At 53.5% G+C, this 21,793-nt stretch overlaps 1 protein-coding gene across 1 annotated transcript; it reads right to left on the bottom strand.

Moving 5' to 3' along the window:
• Window positions 1–312: 312 nt before the first annotated feature.
• On the bottom strand, window positions 313–2,292 carry LOC101939444 (natural cytotoxicity triggering receptor 3 ligand 1-like). Its single transcript, XM_065594086.1, has 3 exons — window positions 2,167–2,292; window positions 1,463–1,795; window positions 313–545 (listed from the first exon to the last, which is right to left on the bottom strand). Exons 1-3 carry the CDS (start codon window positions 2,219–2,221, stop codon window positions 328–330), a joined length of 606 nt encoding a protein of 201 aa, XP_065450158.1. The 5' UTR covers window positions 2,222–2,292; the 3' UTR covers window positions 313–327.
• Between the last annotated feature and the right edge of the window lie 19,501 nt (window positions 2,293–21,793).

Genomic DNA, 21,793 nt, shown 5'->3' on the forward strand with positions numbered 1-21,793 from the left:
CATCAGTTGTCACGGAGTATTGGGGGACTCAGGGCCCGGCTTCCTGTGATTCACCATGACTCTCCGCCAGCCAGTAAAGCAGAAGGTTTATTTGGATGACAGGAATACAGTCCAAGACAGGTCTTGCAGGCACAGACAATAGGGCCCCCCTCAGTTAGGTCCAGCTTGGGGTCCCAGGGCATCCCAGCCCACCCCCCTTTGGGGGGTCAGAGCCATCTCTCCAGCCCGCTTCCAGCCCTCTGCCTTCAGCGACCCCTCCCACAGCCTTTGTTCAGTTTCCCAGGCCAAGGTGTCACCTGGCCTCCAACCCCTTCCTGGGTTCTCATGTTACACGCTCAGGTATTCGCCTTCGGGCAGACTCCCATCCCCCAATGCAGACCATCCTAGCCACACTCCCCTGTCAGCATTTACACACCACAGTAAGAACAGGCCCAGTTCGTCACAGAGGGTCAGCGCCTGGTCCAGCTTCTCCAGCACCAGGGGGTCGGGGGCGCAGGCCTGAGGCTCCACAGCCTCCGGCTCCTCCGCGGGCGGCTTCGCGGGGTCTGCGGGGCACAGACCGGGGACACCCGTTACCACGACCGGCGCACGCCTGCCCCTGCCGCCCCGCCGCCTCCATCACAGGGGCAGCAACTGCGGCTGCTGCAGCCCCCGCTTCGCCCAGCAGGGGGCGCTGTGGGGAGGGAAGTTCCCAGCTACTCCCGCTCCCGCCTCGCCCAGCAGGGGGCGCTGTGGGGGGAGCTCCCAGCTACTCCAGCCCCGGCCTTGCCCAGCAGGGGGCGCTGTGGGGGGAGCTCCCAGCTACTCCCGCTCCCGCCTCGCCCAGCAGAGGGCGCTGTGGGGGGAGCTCTCAGCTACTCCCGCTCCCGCCTTGCCCAGCAGGGGGCGCTGTGGGGGGGAGCTCCCAGCTACTCCCGCCTCACCCAGCAGGGGGCGTTGTGGGGGGGGGAGCTCCCAGCTACTCCCGCTTCGCCCAGCAGGGGGTGCTGTGGGGGGACCTCCCAGCTACTCCCGCTCCCGCCTCGCCCAGCAGGGGGCACTGTGGGGAGTGGGCGGGGCGCTGGCTGTGGGGGTAGGGCCCAACTACTCCAGCCTCTCCCAGCAGGGGGCGCTGTGGGCACAGGGTGGGAGCTCTGTCCGGGGGCCGGGGAATGGAGCGGGTGCACTGGCTGTGGGTGGTAGCTCCCAGCTCTATGGAGAGCAAGGGGAGTGTTGGCCAGCCTGTGACAGGACCCCATGGCAGGGCCCTATGCGTGACCCATAGCACGACCCATGACAGGGCCCGTAGCAGGACCCCATGCCAGGACTGCATGGCAGGGCCCCATGCATGGCCCATAGCAGGACCCATGGCACAACCCCTGGCGGGCCCCATGGCAGGCCCCATGGCTCGACCCATAGCAGGACCCATGCACGACCCATGGCATGACCCATAGCAGGCCCCCTGGCGGGCCGGCCGCCTTACCCTCGACTTGGAGGACGACCTGTTTGATGCGCACGTCGGGCGCGTAGGTGACGTAGCAGCGGTAGTTGCCGGTGCTCTCTGGGGTCACCTTGCTGAGGTAGAGCGCAGCGTTGCCGCTCCGCAGCCCCTCCACGTTCAGGTTGGCGCCCGGCCGGCTCCCGCTCACCACGTTGTCGAACTCCACCAGCTGCCCGCCCCGGTGGAACCACTGCACCACCAGCTGGCTCAAGTCCACGGGCGGCTGCGCCACGGAGAACTGGCACTTCAGCACCACGTCGTCCCCCACCTTGGCTCGCACCGGGGAGGCGTCCGTCTCCACTGCCAGCTTGCCGGCTGCACGGGCACAGACAGCAGGGGAGGGTCAGTGGCCGGGGAGGGGGTGACGCGGAGACCGGCTTGGTCTGGGGGTGACGCTGACACAGCCGCTCGGCCAGGAAGCAGCGGCCCCGGTAAAGCCGTAGGGTCCCTGCACCAGCACTGGGGATTGGGATGGAAGCGGGGACAGGGGGGGATTGTCTCTGCCCTGCTCCCTCGAGCTCCCAGCCCAGCCAGCGGGGGCTGGCAATGGGGGTCTCCCGGGCCCCCCGATGGAGCCCTCCCCACCCTGCCCAGGGGGTCAGCCCCTCGGGGGCTCTGCCCTGCAGCGGAGGGACGTGTTAGCCCCTCAGGGCGCCCCTTGTCCATGGCGGGCCCCGGCCACTCACCACAGCCCCCGAGGAGGCCGAGGACAATGAGGAGGGTCAGCAGGGAGCGGCTCATCGTGATACTGGCACTGTCTGTCTGCTCCGCAGGGCGTCAGGCTCAGACTGGCAGCACCCAGCCCCCCGCTCGGCCAGGGGGCAGCGTTATCGGGGGCAGCAGCGAACGGCTCCGTAACGGGCGGGAGGGCGCGGCCCAGCCACGGCTGGACCCCGGAGATAAGGCTTGTACTGATCATTCGCTGACATGTGCCCCACGGCGCCCGGCCTGGGTCTGTGCTGATCCCCCCAGAGAGCCTGGGGTCAGTGCCAGCCCTGCCCCCCCCCGGCCTGGGGTCTGTGCTGATCCCTCCCTGGCCTGGGTCTGTGCCAGCCCTGCCCCCCACTCTGGCTGCCAAGCTGCGTTTGGGGCAGTCTCTGGCGGCTCCCCTGACTGTCCGGGCCGGTGGGTCTGTGTGAGGCCGGTGCCCGTCCGGCCAGATCCCGGGCACAGGCAGGTGTGATGGGGACCGTAGCTCTGGGCTCCCGCTGACCCGGGGGCAGGCCGGGGCCTTGCTGAGATGGCACCAGCCCTGTCGGGGAAGGGGTTGGGCGTCCCCAGCCCCGCTCCGCTCCCGGGTGTGACATTATTGACATGAACTGAGACTGTATAGATCATGGTTGCAACCAAAGTCCTGTGGTGGCACCAAATCTTGTATAAAGGGGGTCAAATGGGGTGTCTAAGACAAGGTTATGGTTTACTGGTTATGATTATGCTGTCTATATGTGTGTATCAGTTTTGTATTTAAAGTTATAAATATTGGCTCTATACTGTCTATAGTTCAAACTTATTCTGTGCTTCTGGGTGACACCCCAGACAATGTGGCATCAGCTAGCCTAGCCTGCTTGATGGCCCATTAAGGACCATCAGCTACACAATTGACCCATTGAGAGAAGGCAGATAGGCCTTGTAACTCAGCAAGGTATGCGGGTGTTAGAGCAACAGGTCAACTATTTGCTTATAAGCCCAGCTGTCATATCAGGAGCAACGGCTGTCTCTGCAAAACACCCGCTGCAGCCCTCTGTGCAGCAAGATTCTGCGATAAGACAAGGCGGCCAAACCACCAGCCTAGGTGAGACAGACAGGCACTGCTATTTTAGTCTAACAGATGCCTCAGAGTGGAGTGCAGGGGGGGAGAGAAGGGGGGTGCTAAGGAAAGAGGTGATAAGTTCAAGTAAAATGTTAAACCGCATCCTGTTATGTATCCATTCCCTTGCCCCTCTCTCAATCTGCATACAAGGCCTTTTGAAATGTTCCTTCCGCATATACGTATAAGGTATGCATGCTAAGTTGTTTGTTGCTAGGTATGAAAAGGCTGCTCTGTACTTGTAAGGGGCTCTCTCTCTGGCATTAGCCGAGGAGAGCGCCCACTCAGCTGACTGGTCAATAAAAACTTAAAGCCGTCTTCTAGACTCCCGTGCCTCCTTGGGGTAATTGGGCAGCTCAGGGGGAAACGAGCCCATTTGGCTAACAATGGCACCCCAGATGGGACTTCTCTCCCTGTAGAGGGCGCTGACCGGCGGCCGAGGGCGATCCTGGGGAGTGGCCACCTCGAGTTGTTGGTTTGCTCGGGCCTCAGATCGTCACAATCGGCCGGGGCGGCTGCGTCCTCTCTGAAGAGAACTCTGAAGGACACGGAAGCAAGACGGCTTCGGAAGGAGGGGAAGTCTGACTGCCGGACGCGGCCACTTCGGGCGGAAAGTGTGTTTGCCTCCCGGGTTTGAGGAATAACGCCCCCGAGGTGTGGGTCGGACATGGTGGAAATCCCCTAGGTAACCTGTATACGGGAAGGTATGTTAACATTATTGTCGTTTTGTAAATGTCTTGTTGTTGTGTTTTTGGTTAAAGAGTAATGGCCAATGACTAATGTAACTTAGTCCACAAGTCTATGGGCCGTTTGTAATAATTGTGGGGACTTGGAGTAATCTCAGGGATTACTCTTGTTTCTGGGATGGGTAATTCTGTATCTCCTCTTAATGCTGTGTTAGAAACCGTGATTGTAACTGACTAAAAGATCTGTGTGAAAGCTGAATGAGTGCCACTGACAGGTCTGAGGCTAAACTGACTTCAGCCGCCCCAAGACTCCTGCGAGGGGAAACCCGGTGACCAGGATATCTTGATTGCAAGGGGGGTCAGTCAAACCTCGTGACCCAGTGGATATCTGATACCTTTCCCTTTCCCGTTTTGATATTTTTGTTTCGAGAAAAAAAAAAAAAAAAGAGAAAACTCTGGATAAACCATCATGGGGTCCGGACAAAGCACCTTCTCCGGGACACCCCTGGGATGTATGTTGGAAAACTGGAAGGCGTTTAGACGCCAGGCTGATTATGGAATTGTATTATGTAAAGACAATCTTGTAAAATTCTGTACTCTTGAATGGACGACATTCGGGGTGGAATGGCCCGAGGGAGGGACGCTCAAACCAGGGATTATACAAGCAATTCATACCATTGTGACCCGAGATGGGCACAGGAACCAATATCCCTATATAAATATTTGGCAGGACCTCGTGGCCAATCCTCCCCTATGGTTGCAGAAATGTAAATCACAAAGTATTAAGACCTTAATGGCCCGGTACTCCAAGGGCCCCTGCGACAGAATTATTTGTGTCCACTGCAGGAAACTGTAGCCCCTGAGGGCAATCTCACTATGGTATATCTTCCCTTTACCACTAGTGATCTATATAATTGGAAGCAACAGAATGTCCCATTCTCGGAAGAAAGGGGCCCGTGTTTTAGCCATGGCCCTGAGAGAAGGATGTGAGGAAAGGGGGGACAAAATTAAGGGACGGCCGGGGCCACTGGGGAAGGGGAGGGCTCCTCGGCTGGGTCGAAATCAGTGCGGTTTCTGTAAGGAAGAGGGACACTGGAAGAATGAATGTCCCCGGCGACAAGCCATGGGAAAGGAATGTAAAGATAGAACCCAGTCCCTTTCCATCTTCTACAACAATACAGGACTTTCGGGGAAGGATCTTCCCCATAGGGAGGCCGGGGGACCCAGCGGCCCCTCTTGGAGGCGCAACCTGCCAGTCTGGATCCCACGGTAAAAATTAAAGTGGAGGGCTGCCCAATTGAAGCCCTTATTGATACTGGGGCCACCCTTAGTTTGCTCCCCCTCAATAAGGCTCCCCGAGGTAGAGCTCGGGGACGTGCCATGGTCCAAGGCATAGAGGGACAAACTACAACTTTTGAAAAAACTTTGCCTCTCCTAGTGAAAATAGGGGACCGTCAAATCTCCCACCAGTTTGTTTGCAGTCCCTCTTGTCCCATCGCGCTCCTCGGTCGAGATATCCTTACTAAAGTGCAGGCAGAAATCTCATTCGACAATGGGACTATGGAAGTTAGACTTCCTAAACAGCAATCCTCCAATTACCAGATGGCCCTGACAAGCGCTAGAAATCACTCCCCGGAATGTCAGGGAAGGAATGTAGGGAGCCAACTGTCAGGGCTTAACCTTGAGGTTTGGGCAGAGGAGGGAGGCGTCGCTCGGGCCCGGAATGCTTCACCAGTGCATATTTCCCTCAAGGAAGAAAGCAGGCCGGTCCGAATTCGACAATACCCTCTTAAGCTGACCACTAGAATAGGGTTAAAACCTCTGATTCAAAAGTTTCTGCAGTGCGGGTGGCTCAGGGAGGGTACGTCCCCATACAATACTCCAATACTGGGGGTGCCTAAGCCTAATGGGCAGTATCAGTTGGTCCAGGACCTGAGACAGATTAACAAGTTAATAGAGGCCCCCTATCCAGTTGGCCCGAATCCCCATACTATTCTGGGCCACGTTCCCAAAAATCACAGTTGGTTCTCTGTCATAGATTTAAAAGATGCCTCCTTTTCCATCCCCCTTGATCTGGAGTCTCAGAGACTGTTTGCCTTTGAGTGGGAGGACCCAGATACCCACTACAAAGCTCAATACCTTTGGACCATTGTCCCACAAGGACTTACCTCTTCACCCGAGATTTTTGGTTGCCAGTTAAGAAGGGACCTCGCCCCATTCCTGGCTACACACCCTTCATGTAATATAGTCCAATATTGTGATGATTTGCTCTTAAGTACTGAAACAGAGGCAGCCTGTCAAGAGCAAACTATAGAACTCCTTAATTACCTTGGGGCACAGGGATATAAGGTCTCAAAGGAAAAAGCACAATTGGTTAAGCAGCAGGTCACTTTCCTTGGGTATTATTTGTGTCAGGGAAGTCGTAGTCTGGGTAAAGAAAGAATCCAGGTGATACTTAATTGCCCCCAACCCCGGAACCCCCGAGAATTAAGGGCTTTCCTGGGATTGACTGGCTTTTGTCGGCTCTGGATCCCTGACTACGGGGGAAGAGCCAAACCACTGTATGAATCTGTAACTAAAGAAGGTCTGCTCCATTGGACGTGGACCAGAGAGATGGAAAAAGCATTTCGAGAGCTAAAAAAAAAAAGGCCTTGGTTCAGCCTCCCGCTCTAGCCCTGCCAGACCCCCGGAGACCATTTACCCTATACGTTCATGAAAGAGGAGGGGTGGCTTCTGGAGTTCTGTGTCAAAGGTCAGGACCCACCTGGCGACCCATTGGATATTACTCAAAGGTGTTGGACCCTGTCGCCAAGGGGTGGCATGCCTGCTTACGGGCCGTGGCAGCCACCGCTCTTCTTGTACAGGAGGCTGAAAAGTTGACCCTGGGGGGGAACACTGAGGTTGTGGTTCCCCACGGGGTGCCTCAAATACTGGGGACAGGCGCTGGGGAAAAGCATTTAAATCCCGGCCGACATACCAGATATGAAGTTGTGACGGAGCAGGGAGCAGGGCAGATTTGACCTGGGAATGTTTCAGGGGGGTTGCAGTGAGGATGTGGGACTTCCCTTGAAGGAAGCTACCTGAGCTGTAACCTGAGCCAGGAATGGGGGTGGGAGAATTAACACCTTCTGCCCGGGAGACTGAACAAAGGAGAGGAGGAGCAGGGAAGAGAGGAGCAGCAGGAGGAGTTTTGGTTTAGTTTCGGTTTGGGCTGGGTGGTGCAACGCCGGGAACCCCAAGCTGGGGCCTAAGCTCCCTGAACCTCCCAGAGGGACCTAATTGAGGGGGTCTGGTCGTACCTACACGCTCTGCTTGAGACTGTGTTCCTGTCCTTAAATAAACCTCCTGCTTTACTGGCTGGTTGAGAGTCACAGTGAATCTCAGGAAGAGGGGTGCAGGGCCCTGACTCCCCCACACTCCGCAACAACTGGTGGCAGCGGCGGGATCTACTGCACCCCGTGGACGGCGCTTCCTGCAGTAAGTGGCTGGGGAGCAGTAAAACGAAGGGGGATTGACGGGGACCAGGTGTGCTGAAGAGTGAGAGAGAGACGGTTATTACCCCTGGGAGTGTGTGACCAGCGAGAAGGACTTTGCAGTAACAGGGTCCCCCAGGGGGATCGCAGCGAGTGGTCCCAGGGGCGGAGGAGTCTGCAGCTCGACCCTGGCAGAGAGGTGGTGACCTCGAGAAGGGCTGGCACACTAGGGGTCCCCCTGGGAACTGTGGGGAGCTGTGAGCACACAGGCCGGTGAGTGGCCAGCAGGAAGATGTATGCCAAGCGGCTTAAGAGCGACCTGGTGGAGCTGTGCAAGCAGAGGGGGCTGCGCATTGGGAAGCTCACCAAAGAACAGCTCATTGCCCGGCTGGAGGCGGAAGATCGCGCGAATGAACTGATCCCTGTGTCTCAGGGAAGCAGCCTGGCAAATGCAGCGTAGGCACCAAAGTCTGTCCCAGCTGGGAGTGGTCAGCCGGCTGCTGAGGGCTTCCCGAGACCCCTCCTTCCTATGCCTAGGGGAAGGGTGGGGAGGAGCCCAGCAAATACTGAGGGCGCCGTGACCCCCCCGGCCAGCAGGGGATCCTCCCGGCGAAGCTCGCCGGCCAGCAGAGGATCCTCCTGGCGACGTTCGGCATCCGTGGAGCGGAATTGGCTGGAATGGGAGAAAGAGCTAAAACTGAGAGAGCTGGAGGATCGTGAACAACAGAGACAGCGTCAGCATGAACGGGAGGAGAAAGAGAGACAGAGACAGCATGAACGGGAGGAGAAAGAGAGACAGAGACAGCATGAAGAGAGACAGCATCAGCATGAACGGGAGGAGAAAGAGAGACAGAGACAGCATGAACTGGAACTGGCGAGACTGAAGGGCAGCGAACCCCCGGCTGCGGTGAGTGAGGGGGGACCCAGGACTGCACGGAGCTTTGATAAGTGCATCCTGGCCCCACACAAGGAGGGGGAGGACATGGATGACTTCCTGGAGGCCTTTGAGACGGCCTGCGAGCTGCACCGGGTTGATCCCGCGGACAGACTCCGGGTCCTTACCCCCTTACTGGACCCCAAAGCCCTGGCATTGTACCGCCAACTGGGAGAGGCAGAGAAAGGGGACTACGAACTATTCAAAAAGGCCCTGCTACGTGAGTTTGGGCTGACTCCTGAGATGTACCGGGAAAGGTTCCGGAGTCAGGATAAAACCCCTGAGACCTCATATCTGCAACTAGCCGTCCGCATGGAAAGATACGCCAGCAAGTGGGCTGATGGGGCCCAGACGAAGGAGGACCTGATTAAACTGCTGGTACTGGAGCAACTGTATGAGCGGTGCCCATCCGACCTGAGGCTGTGGTTGGTGGACAGAAAGCCAGAGAACCCGCGACACGCAGGGCAGCTGGCCGATGAGTTTGTAAAGAGCCGGTCAGGGGGTGGCAGGGAGGAGCCCCAAAGGAACAGGCTCGCCACGATGCAGAGAGAGAGTCACTCTGGGACCTCCCAAAGGGGGAATATGGGGAATCCCCTCCCACGGGGAATGCCCAGCATCAGGGACAACCGACCGGCTCGAGGGGACCCACGGGACATGAGCTGCTATTACTGCGGCCGAAGAGGCCACGTTCGGGCCCAGTGCCCCAAGCTCAAGGACAGACTGAGCAGACCGAACCCGCACCGGGTTAACTTGGTAGAGGCCCAGACGGACGAGGGGCAGGCTTCTCACGCAAGAGGGGCTGGCAGCTTATCAACTGCTCAAGAGAGAGAAGGGCCCCAGGCCAGCTTCTCTGGGGGGCCAGATGCTCCGGATTCAAAGTTCTCCGTTTACAGGGTTGGCGCGGGGCTCTCCCTGCGGAGCGAGTGCCTTGTTCCCCTGGAGGTGGATGGGAAGAAAGTTTATGGATACTGGGACACGGGCGCAGAGGTGACACTGGCCCGGCCCGAGGTGGTGGCCCCAGATCGGGTGGTGCCCAACACCTTCCTGACCCTGACCGGGGTGGGCGGGACCCCATTCAAGGTTCCCGTAGCGAGGGTACACCTGAAATGGGGGGCCAAGGAGGGCCCCAAGGCCGTAGGAGTGCACCACCATTTGCCCACTGAGGTGTTGATGGGGGGGGACCTAGAGGACTGGCCAAGCAGCCCCCAGACCGCCTTAGTCATGACCCGTAGCCAGAGCCGGCGAGGGGCACTACGCCCTAACCTTGGGAAGGATGTCACACCGGAGGCACCGAACCCTACCCGGGTGGGGAGGGAACACCCAAGGACAGGGCTCGGGGTGGCTGGGGCTTCCGACCCAGCCGACGAGAGGGAGCAGGTCCCCATCCCTTCCCCAGCCGCCGAGTTCCAGGCCGAGTTGCAGAAGGACCCCTCCCTGCGGAAGCTAAGGGGCCTGGCTGACCTCAGTGTGGTACAGACCATGAGGAGAGGATGCAAGGAGAGGTTCCTGTGGGAGAAGGGGTTCCTGTACCGAAAGTGGGCTCCCCCGGGGGAAGTGGAGTCGTGGGGGATCAGGAGGCAGCTGGTGGTTCCCCAGAAGTTTCGCCACAAGCTACTGTACCTGGCCCATGACATCCCTCTCGCAGGGCACCAGGGGATCCGGCGCACCAGGCAGAGGCTGCTACAGAACTTTTACTGGCCCGGGGTCTTCACCAACGTCCGGCAGTACTGCCGATCCTGTAACCCCTGCCAGAGGGTGGGGAAGGCCCGGGACAAGGGGAAAGCAGCGTTGAGACCTTTGCCCATCATAGAGGAGCCTTTCCAGAAGGTGGCCATGGACATAGTGGGACCTCTCAGCAAGACGACCCGGTCTGGGAAGAAATACATCCTGGTGGTGGTAGATTTCGCCACCCGCTACCCCGAGGCAGTGCCCTTATCGTCCATTGAAGCAGACACTGTGGCGGATGCGCTGCTGACCATTTTCAGCCGAGTGGGGTTCCCCAAGGAAGTCTTGACGGACCAAGGGTCCAACTTCATGTCGGCCCTACTCCGGTGCTTGTGGGAGAGATGTGGGGTCCGGCACAACTGGGCCTCAGCATATCACCCCCAATCCAACGGGCTGGTGGAGAGGTTCAATGGGACGCTAAAAATGATGCTGAAAACATTTATGAATCAGCACCCGCAGGACTGGGACAAGTACTTACCTCACCTGCTGTTTGCGTACAGGGAGGTACCCCAGGAGTCTACCGGGTTTTCGCCTTTCGAACTGCTATATGGAAGGCGGGTAAGGGGGCCCCTGGACCTGATGAGAGACGAATGGGAGGGGAAGGCCACTCCTGACGGAGAGTCGGTGGTGGAGTATGTCCTGACCTTCCGGGAACGACTTGCCGAGCTCATGGGCCTGGCCAGGGAGAGTCTGGCCAGAGCCCAGAGGAAGCAGAAGGTCTGGTATGACCGCACAGCACGGGCCCGCACCTTCGCCACTGGGGATCAGGTGATGGTCCTCATCCCCGTGAGGAAAAACAAACTCCAGGCCGCTTGGGAAGGGCCCTTCAAGGTTGTCAAGCAACTAAACGAGGTAAACTATGTGGTGGAGCTGTCGAACCGGGCACACCACCACCGGGTGTACCATGTGAATATGATGAAGCCATATTATGACAGGGGGAATGTGGTGTTGGCCGTGTGTGGACATTGGGAGGGGCAGGGAGATGACCCTTTAGTAGATCTATTCCCTGGGACAAGAGCTGGCTTCCCCCTTGAAGCAATTCCCCTCTCTGATCGGCTAACCCCTGCCCAGCGAGCTGAGATCGGAGGGGTGCTGCATCTGTACCAACAGCTGTTTTCCAACCAGCCTGGACGCACTAATCTGACTGTCCACCGGGTGCAGACAGGATTGCACCCGCCTATAAAATGCTCCCCCTTCCGAGCCACAGGGAAAACTGCTCAGGACCTGGAAAGAGAGGTCAATGACATGCTGGCTTTGGGGGTGATCCAGCCGTCTTCCAGCCCTTGGGCCTCGCCGGTGGTGCTGGTCCCCAAAAAGGACGGGTCGATCCGGTTCTGTGTGGACTATCGGAAGCTCAATGCCATCACTGTAGCCGATGCCTACCCCATGCCCAGGCCGGACGAGCTCCTAGACAAGCTGGGAGGTGCTCGGTATCTTACCACCATGGATCTTACAAAGGGCTATTGGCAAGTGCCGCTGGATGCAGATGCCAGGCTGAAATCGTCCTTTATCACCCCTCTGGGGCTCTATGAGTTCCTGACCCTGCCCTTCGGCGTCAAGGGAGCGCCGGCCACCTTCCAGCGCCTGGTGGATCAGCTACTGAGGGGGATGGAGAGTTTTGCCGTGGCGTATATTGGTGACATCTGTGTCTTTAGCCAGACCTGGGAGGACCACATATCCCAGGTTAGACAAGTGCTGGACCGACTCCAGAAGGCTGGGCTGACCGTAAAACCGGAGAAGTGCAAGGTGGGGATGGCTGAGGTATCCTACCTAGGCCACCGGGTGGGAAGCGGCTGCCTAAAGCCGGAACCAGCCAAAGTGGAGGTGATCAGAGACTGGCCCGCTCCTCAAACCAAAAAGCAGGTCCAAGCCTTTATTGGGATGGCAGGGTACTATCGGAGGTTCGTGCCCCACTTTAGCGCCATAGCCGCCCCCATCACTGAGCTGTGCAAGAAGGGGAAGCCAGACAGGGTGGTCTGGACCGAGGAGTGCCAGGAGGCTCTCCGGGCGCTGAAGGAGGCTCTGGTCAGTGGCCCAGTTCTGGCAAACCCAGACTTTGACAAGCCCTTTATGGTGTTCACCGATGCCTCAGACACAGGAATGGGGGCGGTGTTAATGCAGGAGGATGAAAAGGGGGAGAGACACCCCATCGTGTACCTGAGCAAAAAGTTGCTACCCCGGGAGCAGAACTACACGGCCATCGAGAAGGAATGCCTGGCCATGGTGTGGGCCCTCAAGAAACTAGAGCCATATCTCTTTGGGCGTCACTTCACCATGCACACTGACCACTCTCCCCTGACCTGGCTGCACCAGATGAAAGGAGCCAACGCCAAGCTCCTGAGATGGAGCCTGCTCCTGCAGGATTATGACATGGACGTGGTCCATGTGAAGGGACGTGACAACCTGATAGCGGACGCATTGTCCCGGAGAGGGAGCCCTGAACTTCCCCAGGTCACTGGTCAGAGTGACCCCGCTCAGTTCAGTCTCGAAGGGGGGAGAGATGTGACGGAGCAGGGAGCAGGGCAGATTTGACCTGGGAATGTTGCAGGGGGATTGCAGTGGGGATGTGGGACTTCCCTTGAAGGAAGCTACCTGAGCTGTAACCTGAGCCAGGAATGGGGGTGGGGAGAATTAACACCTTCTGCCCAGGAAACCGAACAAAGGAGAGGAGGAGCTGGGGGGAGCAGGAAGGGAGGAGCAGCAGGAGGAGTTTTGGTTTTTAGTTTCAGGTTGGGCTGGGTGGTGCAACGCAGGGAACCCCAAGCTGGGGCCTAAGCTCCCTGAACCTCCCAGAGGGACCTAATTGAGGGGGTCTGGTCGTACCTACACGCTCTGCTTGAGACTGTGTTCCTGTCCTTGAATAAACCTTCTGCTTTACTGGCTGGTTGAGAGTTGCAGTGAATCTCAGGAAGAGGGGTGCAGGGCCCTGATTCCCCCACACTCCGCAACAGAAGTAGGGCTCTTGCTAGCCCCTAACTTAACCTTTAGGACAGTTAACTCCCTCAACCCAGCTACCCTATTGCCCGATCTTCGAGTCTCCCATGAGACAAGTCCCACTCATGACTGTATTGAAGTTTTACAACAGGAAACCAAACCCTGCCCTGACCTCTCGGACTTGCCTTGGCCCAATCCTGAAATTGAGGGGTACGTTGACGGGTCCAGTTATGTGATAGACGGAAAAAGGTATACCGGAGCGGCAGTAGTAATTAAGGGCAAAGAAGTATACAAGTTTAAACTTAGTCCTAATTTGTCCGCCCAAGCAGCAGAACTAGTGGCTCTTATTGAGGCTCTCCGGTTGGGGACTGGGAAAACTATTAACCTGTACACTGACAGTCGCTATGCCTACATGGTGGTACATGCTCACGGGACCCTGTGGAGAGAAAGGGGATTTATCACAGCGTCAGGCCAAAGAATTGCACATGGGAGCCTCATCAAAACACTTCTTGAGGCCCTAGTGCTTCCCCTCCGGGTCGCCGTAATACATGTGCAGGCCCATGGAAGGGCCCCGGAGGCCGAACAACGTAGATATAATCAATTGGCTGATCAGGCCGCAAAGGAGGCCGCACGGGAAGGGGCCTCATGGTTCCTCTTGATTCAAGATACGGAAGTTCAAAACTCCCCTCCCCAATACACAACTGAGGAAGTGTGCCACGCGCAGCCTGTGGGGGCCCGGCAGGTTCCCTCTGGATGGTGGAAATTACCAGGGGGGGAGATTTTTGTCCCCCGACCAGTGCTTCAGGAAATTCTTTGGCACATACATAAGGAGGGACATATGGGGTCAGGGCAATGGTTGATTTGGCCACCCGATCCCTTAAGGGGCTGGGCATGCACATGGAAGCCCAGAGAATTGTTAGTAATTGCCCTGTTTGTCAACGAACCAACCAAAAGGGGTGTGGCCCTCCCACCCCAATGGGAGGCCGGCCATGGGCCACATACCCTTTCCAGAAGTGGCAGCGTGACCCCCTTACACCACGGTGGGACGGCCCACACACTGTCTCGCTCATCAGCCAAGCTGCAGTTAAAGTTCTTGGGAGGGACAAATGGACACACCATACACGGGTAAAGCGGTTTCTGAACCCTAACCCGGAGATTGAACCAGCGGAAGAGGACACCAGCCCTCTGCCCGCCCCGGCTCCGGACGCCCGGGGTGGCACAGGTGAAGACTCCACCTGTGAGTATCAGCAACTGGACGGACTAAAGGGACTGTTTAGAAAAAGATAATGAAATTATTGTTAATATCTTTGTTTATGTACTTCCACCACTATTATGGTTGGGAAAATAGGTTTTTACAGCTGGGGAAGACAATAGCAAAATCCTTTAACCTCAGTAACTGTTGGGTGTGTGGAGGCCCCGGGGAATTAAATGAATGGCCTTGGGTAGCCCAGCCGGTACAGCCCAAATGGTGGCTCAGCAATTTGAGTATAGTCCACAATGGAACGGGAGTTTGGACTGAGGATAGTAGCCCCTGGCGAATTTATTCTTCTGGAATATGGACTGGTTTACTTCCTGGTTACCGCAACTGGGATGGCTTCGAAAAGGCTTCCTCCTCTTCGTACTCTTTATTGTAACCCTATTAATCCTAGCTTGCTTTGCTCCCTGTATAGTGGCACTGATCAGACGAATGACTAATCAAATTGTATACCAACAAATGATAGCACTGTACCAGCCGGTGAAGGCTAAGGATTGGGGGCCATAAAGCTCTCAAAATGCTTTTAAGGGGGGAGAATCCTGTTAGAGCAACAGGTCAACTATTTGCTTATAAGCCCAGCTGTCATATCAGGAGCAACGGCTGTCTCTGCAAAATACCCGCTGCAGCCCTCTGTGCAGCAAGATTATGCGATAAGACAAGGTGGCCAAACCACCAGCCTAGGTGAGACAGACAGACACTGCTATTTTAGTCTAACAGATGCCTCAGAGTGGAGTGCAGGGGGGAGAGAAGGGGGGTGCTAAGGAAAGAGGTGATAAGTTCAAGTAAAATGTTAAACCGCATCCTGTTATGTATCCATTCCCTTGCCCCTCTCTCAATCTGCATACAAGGCCTTTTGAAATGTTCCTTCCGCATATACATATAAGGTATGCATGCTAAGTTGTTTGTTGCTAGGTATGAAAAGGCTGCTCTGTACTTGTAAGGGGCTCTCTCTCTGGCATTAGCCGAGGAGAGCGCCCACTCAGCTGACTGGTCAATAAAAACTTAAAGCCGTCTTCTAGACTCCCGTGTCTCCTTGGGGTAATTGGGCAGCTCCAGGGGGAAACGAGCCCATTTGGCTAACAAAACTGAGACTCTCCAGCCCCTCCTCTGGCCTTTGTCTCTTTCCCGGGGCCAGGAGGCACCTGATCTCTTTGTTCTCCGACACCTTCAGTTGGCACCTTACAGGGGAGGGGCCCAGGCCATCAGGAGACAGGGCATCGGCCATTCTCTGTGCAGACAGCATCACACTGGCCCTCTCGGGCTCTGCAACAATCACACCCCCTGATCCCACCACCTAGATACTTAAGAAATGCATAGGGGAAACTGAGGCACTCACACAGCATTCAGAGAAAACATTAAGAACATTCCCACTTTGTCACACACACCCCTCCCCCGGATCCTCTGCCCCACTTCCCAGCTTATCCCCTTCCAGGTCTGCTCCAGGGTGTGACGTTATGAGTGTAATATAATATCTCATTGAAAGATGACAGGGCCAGAAAGAGTTAATTAACTCACAGACTGACCTGACCCATGGCTGAACGTTAGAAAATGGTTAGGAAGATCTGTAAATGAATAGAGCTTTGAAATGTAAGTCTGCATTTTTAGAGGTAGAAGAGGAGGTGTTTGCTCAGGTCTTGTGATGTAAGCAAACAAGTCCTGTCTATCACTATAGCTTTGATTCAACAATCAAAAAAGGAGCATTAACATTTAGGAAGACACTTGATTGAAATAGTATTATTGTCTCTATGTCTCTTTGAAGGTTGTGGTAACCTTTATCTGAACTGTTTAATGGCTAAATGACCCTGTGCTAATTGCCAGGATGTTTGGAAGAAGGAGAGTTAAGCCTATTGTTTTCTCAGGCCAAAAGGCTGCTGGAAATGTATAAGAACCCTGGGACACGATCCTGCTTCATCTCAGATCTGCTTTGGGTTTCAAGAGGGGGAAACCAGGAGCCACAAGGATTGAGATCCCCACCCACTGACTGGAGTCACCCTGAATATGGACATTGGACTCTGACCTCTGGACTATTTCTAAAAGGACTTTTGGCCACTACAAGCTCACCTCTGCTATGTATCTGAACCTCAAGAATTGAATTCACGTCTGTCTGTATATTGATCTTTTAACCAACACTCTCTCGCTTTTCTTTTTTAATAAATGTTAGTTTAGTTAATAAGAATTGGCTGTAGCGTGGATTTGGGGTAAGATCTGAGTTATAATTGGACCTGGGTGTGTGGCTGATCCTTTGGGGTCGGAAAAACCTTTTCTTTTATATGATGAGATCAGATTGTCAGTAATCATCATCATATCTGACGTGTGTGTCTGGACGGAGGCCTGAGGCTGGGCACTTTAAGGGAACTGCGTTGTTTAGACGTCTGAGTAACCAGTGAGGTACTTGTCGTGGAAAAAGTCACCCAAGCATTGATTTTAGTTCACAGACTCAAGCCTGAGGCCAGTTTATTGCAATACATACCAACGCGTTGGGGGTTGTAGTCAGAAACCACACCCCGATCACAGCTCGCAGGCTGCTTTTATTCTTACAAACCGCAAACATAGTACGTCATTTACAAAAATAAAAGAGTTGGGGTCTGTTCCCTTTCTCGGTACCTTCCTCATTATTTTTCTGAGAACTGGGTGCATATTGGGTGGGGGGCTTCTCGAGAAGCCTGATGCGGTCAAAACTTGGCACCAGCTAGGGTACATTCTCAGAAGAGTGCATGGTACCTTCCGGGGCGTTATGGTCAGTGTACCGGGGAGGGGTTGACAGGACACCTAAAGAAGGTATCTAATCAGTCAGTTTGTATTTAGCTAGAAATTCGGGGAGGTCACAGAGCACCCAGAAGAGAACCATGATTGGCTTCCTTGCATTTAGCTGGAATCGCGGGGTGGGGGGAGGGTGTCCCAGATCACCCAAAGGAGAAGCTGCATTTAGTCAGTTTACATCCAGCTAAAGTTACCTATTGCTTCACACAAGCGGTTATTATATTTTATCAGCCATGAACATATTTCATTAGTGCTGCTGCTGGGGCTTTTTATTCTTTCCCTCCTTGGCCCCCCCTCCCCTCTGATCATGACCCTTGACCGCGTTTGGCAGGAGGCTGTGTCACTTAGCCTAGTTCCGGCTTGTGGCCTGCAGGGCGGGCCTATATGACGCGTCTTCGCCGATGTTCTGATCGGTGCAGGGGAGGCCAGCTAGGCCTATTCCCCCACAATTTCCCTCCTCTGATGCCGTGTAGGCATCACCAAGATTTGTTTTTGCTGGACACGGCCGAGGATCGTGAACTGGTCAGCTTGGGAGTGCCGAGATTGGTGCCGGCCTGTTTAAGGGAGTTAATGCTAGGGGTACTGACACTAAGTGGGCCTACAACCTTCACCCCATGCCCCATTGCATACCGTACCTCCCTGAAACCAGCTTCATTTTTCTCGGGCTGGGTGATGGGGAAGAGCAGGGTCTGGGAAAGGGGCGGGGGTCTTTAGCCAGAAAACAAAGGACATTAGTTTAGTGCAAAGCATAGTAGTGCAGTAGCACTGACTATAAATTGGTTACGTGCATTCTTTTTACGGACCTGGTAGGATTCGGCATGTGGGAGCCCAAATCCCTTCAACCAGCCTGTATGCTTGGAAGTAGCACTGCAAACTTTTGCACTTTCACCCAGAACATTTTTAAGTATGTCTTCATGGCAACAGATTAGATGGTACTTTCGAGGTGTCTATAAGGGCAGTAGGCCACACCTGATGTTCAAGATTGCTCCGAACGGCCGTGAGCTGGTCATTCAGAAAATCCCGAACTTTTGAACATGTCAGATCCCACTGCAATGCCTTTTTAGACTTGCTGATACTTAATACAATTTTTGTTAGAAGTTTCTGGGTTATTGCACTAAGGGCGGAGATAATATGTCATTTGAAAACTGGATAAGGACAGCGTGAACTTAATGGTCCCTAATGTGACATTAATTACAGTTTATCAGTGTTCCAACACACTAACACATTTTTTCCTGTGAAGAATTATACCACATTTGTTGGCTAAACACCTTTACAAAGGGCAGAGAGGCACTAATATTAATGGTATAAGTAGGGGTATATTGCAATATGATACAGGCTAAATCGGAGGCTACTAATTGGCTAAGATTTAGAAAAATATTACTTTTCCCCTCCCTACCCCAAGTTCGTTAAGCAGGAGAGGCTGAGGAATATTAAACGTTTCATTTTCAGGTAGTGTTGGCTAGCTTCCGCAAGCTATTCTTTGAGATTTCGTAGTCTTAGTTCACTTAGCTGTCCGGCAATGAGGCAACAAGGGAGGGGTTACTAGCACAATCACCTTGCTTGGTTGGAGGCTTTATGATGTCCTCAGGTGGAGAGGTTGTTTGATCCGAAGGCTCAGTGGGTTTGTCAGCAGACAAAGGAGAGGTTACCAGCCCTTTACCTTGTCCTTCACTTCTGCTGTCCAGAAGGAGCAACAACGCCAGAAGGAAAGATAGACCGATCAGTCGAAGAGCCATTTCAATGAGAAACATGGGCGGGTAGTCAATTCTCAGTACTTTACAATGGTGCTGATAATTAACAGGACTTGATAAGAGTCCCTTAGCATGGGGCCAAGGCAGTTCTCTGCTGATGGACCTCTATGTAGACCCAGTCTCCTGGTTTCAGCGAGTGGCAGGACTGCTGTATATAAAAAGAACTAACACATTTCGTTAGTGCCTGACTATTGTGTAATTTTGATTTAGAGTGGTCTTTAAAAGGCATTTGGCCATATTGGTCAAGCTGCACATAACTGGTTACAGTTTGTTTAGGTGTGCCAAATTGTGGTACAAAATTCCTAAACCAAGCTCCACAACAGCTTTGGCAAACCAAGAAACACCTTTTCCCAAACTGCTGCAGCAACTCGTCCAAGAACCCTTCCCATTTCCCTGGCCTTGTCTGCCCTGCTGCAGCCACAACTTTGGTTTTATTTAAAACAATTTAAAATTTGTAAAGCATTAAGTTACTTTAAGGATTAAATGCTAAATACCAAAATCAAACCACGCTAGTTTACTTTGTTTGGCAAAAGTATTTTTTGGTTTTACTACCCAAAGCAACACCAATTTATTTTAAACTTATAAAACAAAGATTGTACACACCAGGAGTGTTTTGTGGCAAATTTGAATAACTTGTTTATAGTTAAATGATTTTACTTAAATAACCTTTTGCCTGGATTATTTACAGATACTTCTCAAAGGAATGGCTGCAAAGAAACCAAGAATTTTTTTTTTATAATACCTTTTTTTTTTTAACATTTACGTAGTGTTACTGCTTAATTTTTTTCAGTAACTACAGAGTTAACTTGAGTCTGTGAACTAAAATCAATGCGTGGGTGACTTTTTCCACGACATACTATAGAAGCTGTTTTGGGCTGGTTGGTAAATCTCAGTATTGGAAGATCCACCAGCATCTGGGGTTTGTCTGCCCCGTTCTGTTTGCAGTTCACCTGGATTGAGAGACCTCAGCTGGCTCCCACGGGCAGCATCGTCACACAGGGGCTCCTGGCTGCCCCCTCTCTCCTCACCCGCCCAGCGAGGCTCCAGTGCTGGCAGATGCCCCCCACACTGGAAGTATTGAAGGGACAGAGACAGCTATGTGGGGGCTGGGAGCCAGGACTCCTGGGTTCTATTTCTCACTCTGTTTCCCGCCCGCTCACTCCCAGTGACAGGTGATGCTGATCAGCAGTGACACAGTTAACATGATGTGACATTATTAATATAACCTGTGACCATATAGATCATTGTTGCAACCACTGTTATATATTTGCAGCAAATATTGTACAAAGGTTGTTGTGTGAGGTGTCTATGACAAGGTTATGATTTGCTGGGTATGATTATACTGTCTGTATGTGTGTATCATTTGTGTAGTTGAAGTTATGAATATTGGCTATGTACTTGTATCTCAATGTGTTTTAATTCTGAAGTAGCCTTAGGGCTTGTCTACACGTACATTTGATAGCGCTCTAACTTGCTGGCTCAGGGGTGAGAAAAATCACCCCCCGGAGCGCAGCAAGTCTGAGAGCTTTAAAGCACTAGTGTAGATAGGCTCCGAGAACTGGTAGCCACGCTCAGAGCTAATCCCCTCATGGAGGTGGATTACCAGGAGCGCTGGGAGAGCTCTCCCCCAGCGCTCGCACGTGACCACACTGACACTTCAAAGCACTGCCACGGGAGTGCTCCCACAACAGCGCTTTGAAGTTTCCAGTATAGACATACCCCCCTCCCCCCGTAAAGCATTTGGTCAGCTTCTTGAGAAAGGAATGTGCAAGTTAATTGCCCAATCAAGAAACACTTAACGGACAATGGAGCTTGGAAGACTCCAGCCCAGATAAGAAGTCTTCCTGGGGACGTTCAGGGTGGCATGTGAGCAATGGCTGCCGCCTGTAAAGAACTGAGTCATGCATGGACATGTGACTTGCTCAGGTGACTCCAAAACTCCATCTTGGAGCTGGACTTTGCATAGCAGAGAGGAGGGGGTCTCCACCCACAAGGAAAAGTCTATTTAAACCCCTGGAAGACCCCTCCATTTTGTCTTCAGCTGGCTCAAGAGATAGCCTCTTCACCCCCAAAGGATAGCTGAGAGAAACTGGAACAAAGGACAGTAACCATGGGGGTGTGAGTGATTGCTGGACTCAGACTAGAAGGAGAGGAGTCTGTAAAAGGAAGCTTACTGGAACATCACTGAGAACATAAGAACATAAGAACGGCCGTACTGGGTCAGACCAAAGGTCCATCTAGACTAGTATCCTGTCTACCAACAGTGGCCAATGCCAGGTGCCCCAGAGGGAGTGAACCTAACAGGTAATGATCAAGTGATCTCTCTGCTGCCATCCATCTCCACCCTCTGACAGACAGAGGCTAGGGACACCATTCCTTACCCGTCCTGGCTAATAGCCATTAATGGACTTAACCTCCATGAATTTATCCAGTTCTCTTTTAAACGCTGTTATAGTCCTAGCCATCACAACCTCCTCAGGCAAGGAGTTCCACAAGTTGACTGTGAGCTGTGAGAAGAAGAACTTCCTTTTATTTGTTTTGAACCTGCTGCCTATTAATTTCATTTGGTGACCCCAAGTTCTGGTATTATGGGAATAAGGAAATAACTTTTCCTTATCTACTTTCTCCACATCACTCATCATTTTATGAGTGAGGGTGAGGTTTTATCTGTATTCAGTTTTCTTACTGTATTACACATAGACTTGCATGTTTTATTTTAGTTTGCTTGGTAATTCACTTTGTTCTGTCTGTTACTACTTGGAACCATTTAAATCCTACTTTCTGTGTTTAATAAAATCACTTTTTACTTATTAATTAACCCAGAGTATGTATGAGTACCTGGGGGGGGGGGGTGCAAACAGCTGTACATATCACTCTTTCAGTGTTATAGAGGGTGACTCCAGACTCCATCTTGTAGTATCAGAGGGGTAGCCGTGTTAGTCTGAATCTGTAAAAAGCAACAGAGGGTCCTGTGGCACCTTTAAGACT

This window comes from Chrysemys picta, chromosome 4, assembly GCF_011386835.1.
Source record: "Chrysemys picta bellii isolate R12L10 chromosome 4, ASM1138683v2, whole genome shotgun sequence".
NCBI lineage: Eukaryota > Metazoa > Chordata > Testudines > Emydidae > Chrysemys > Chrysemys picta.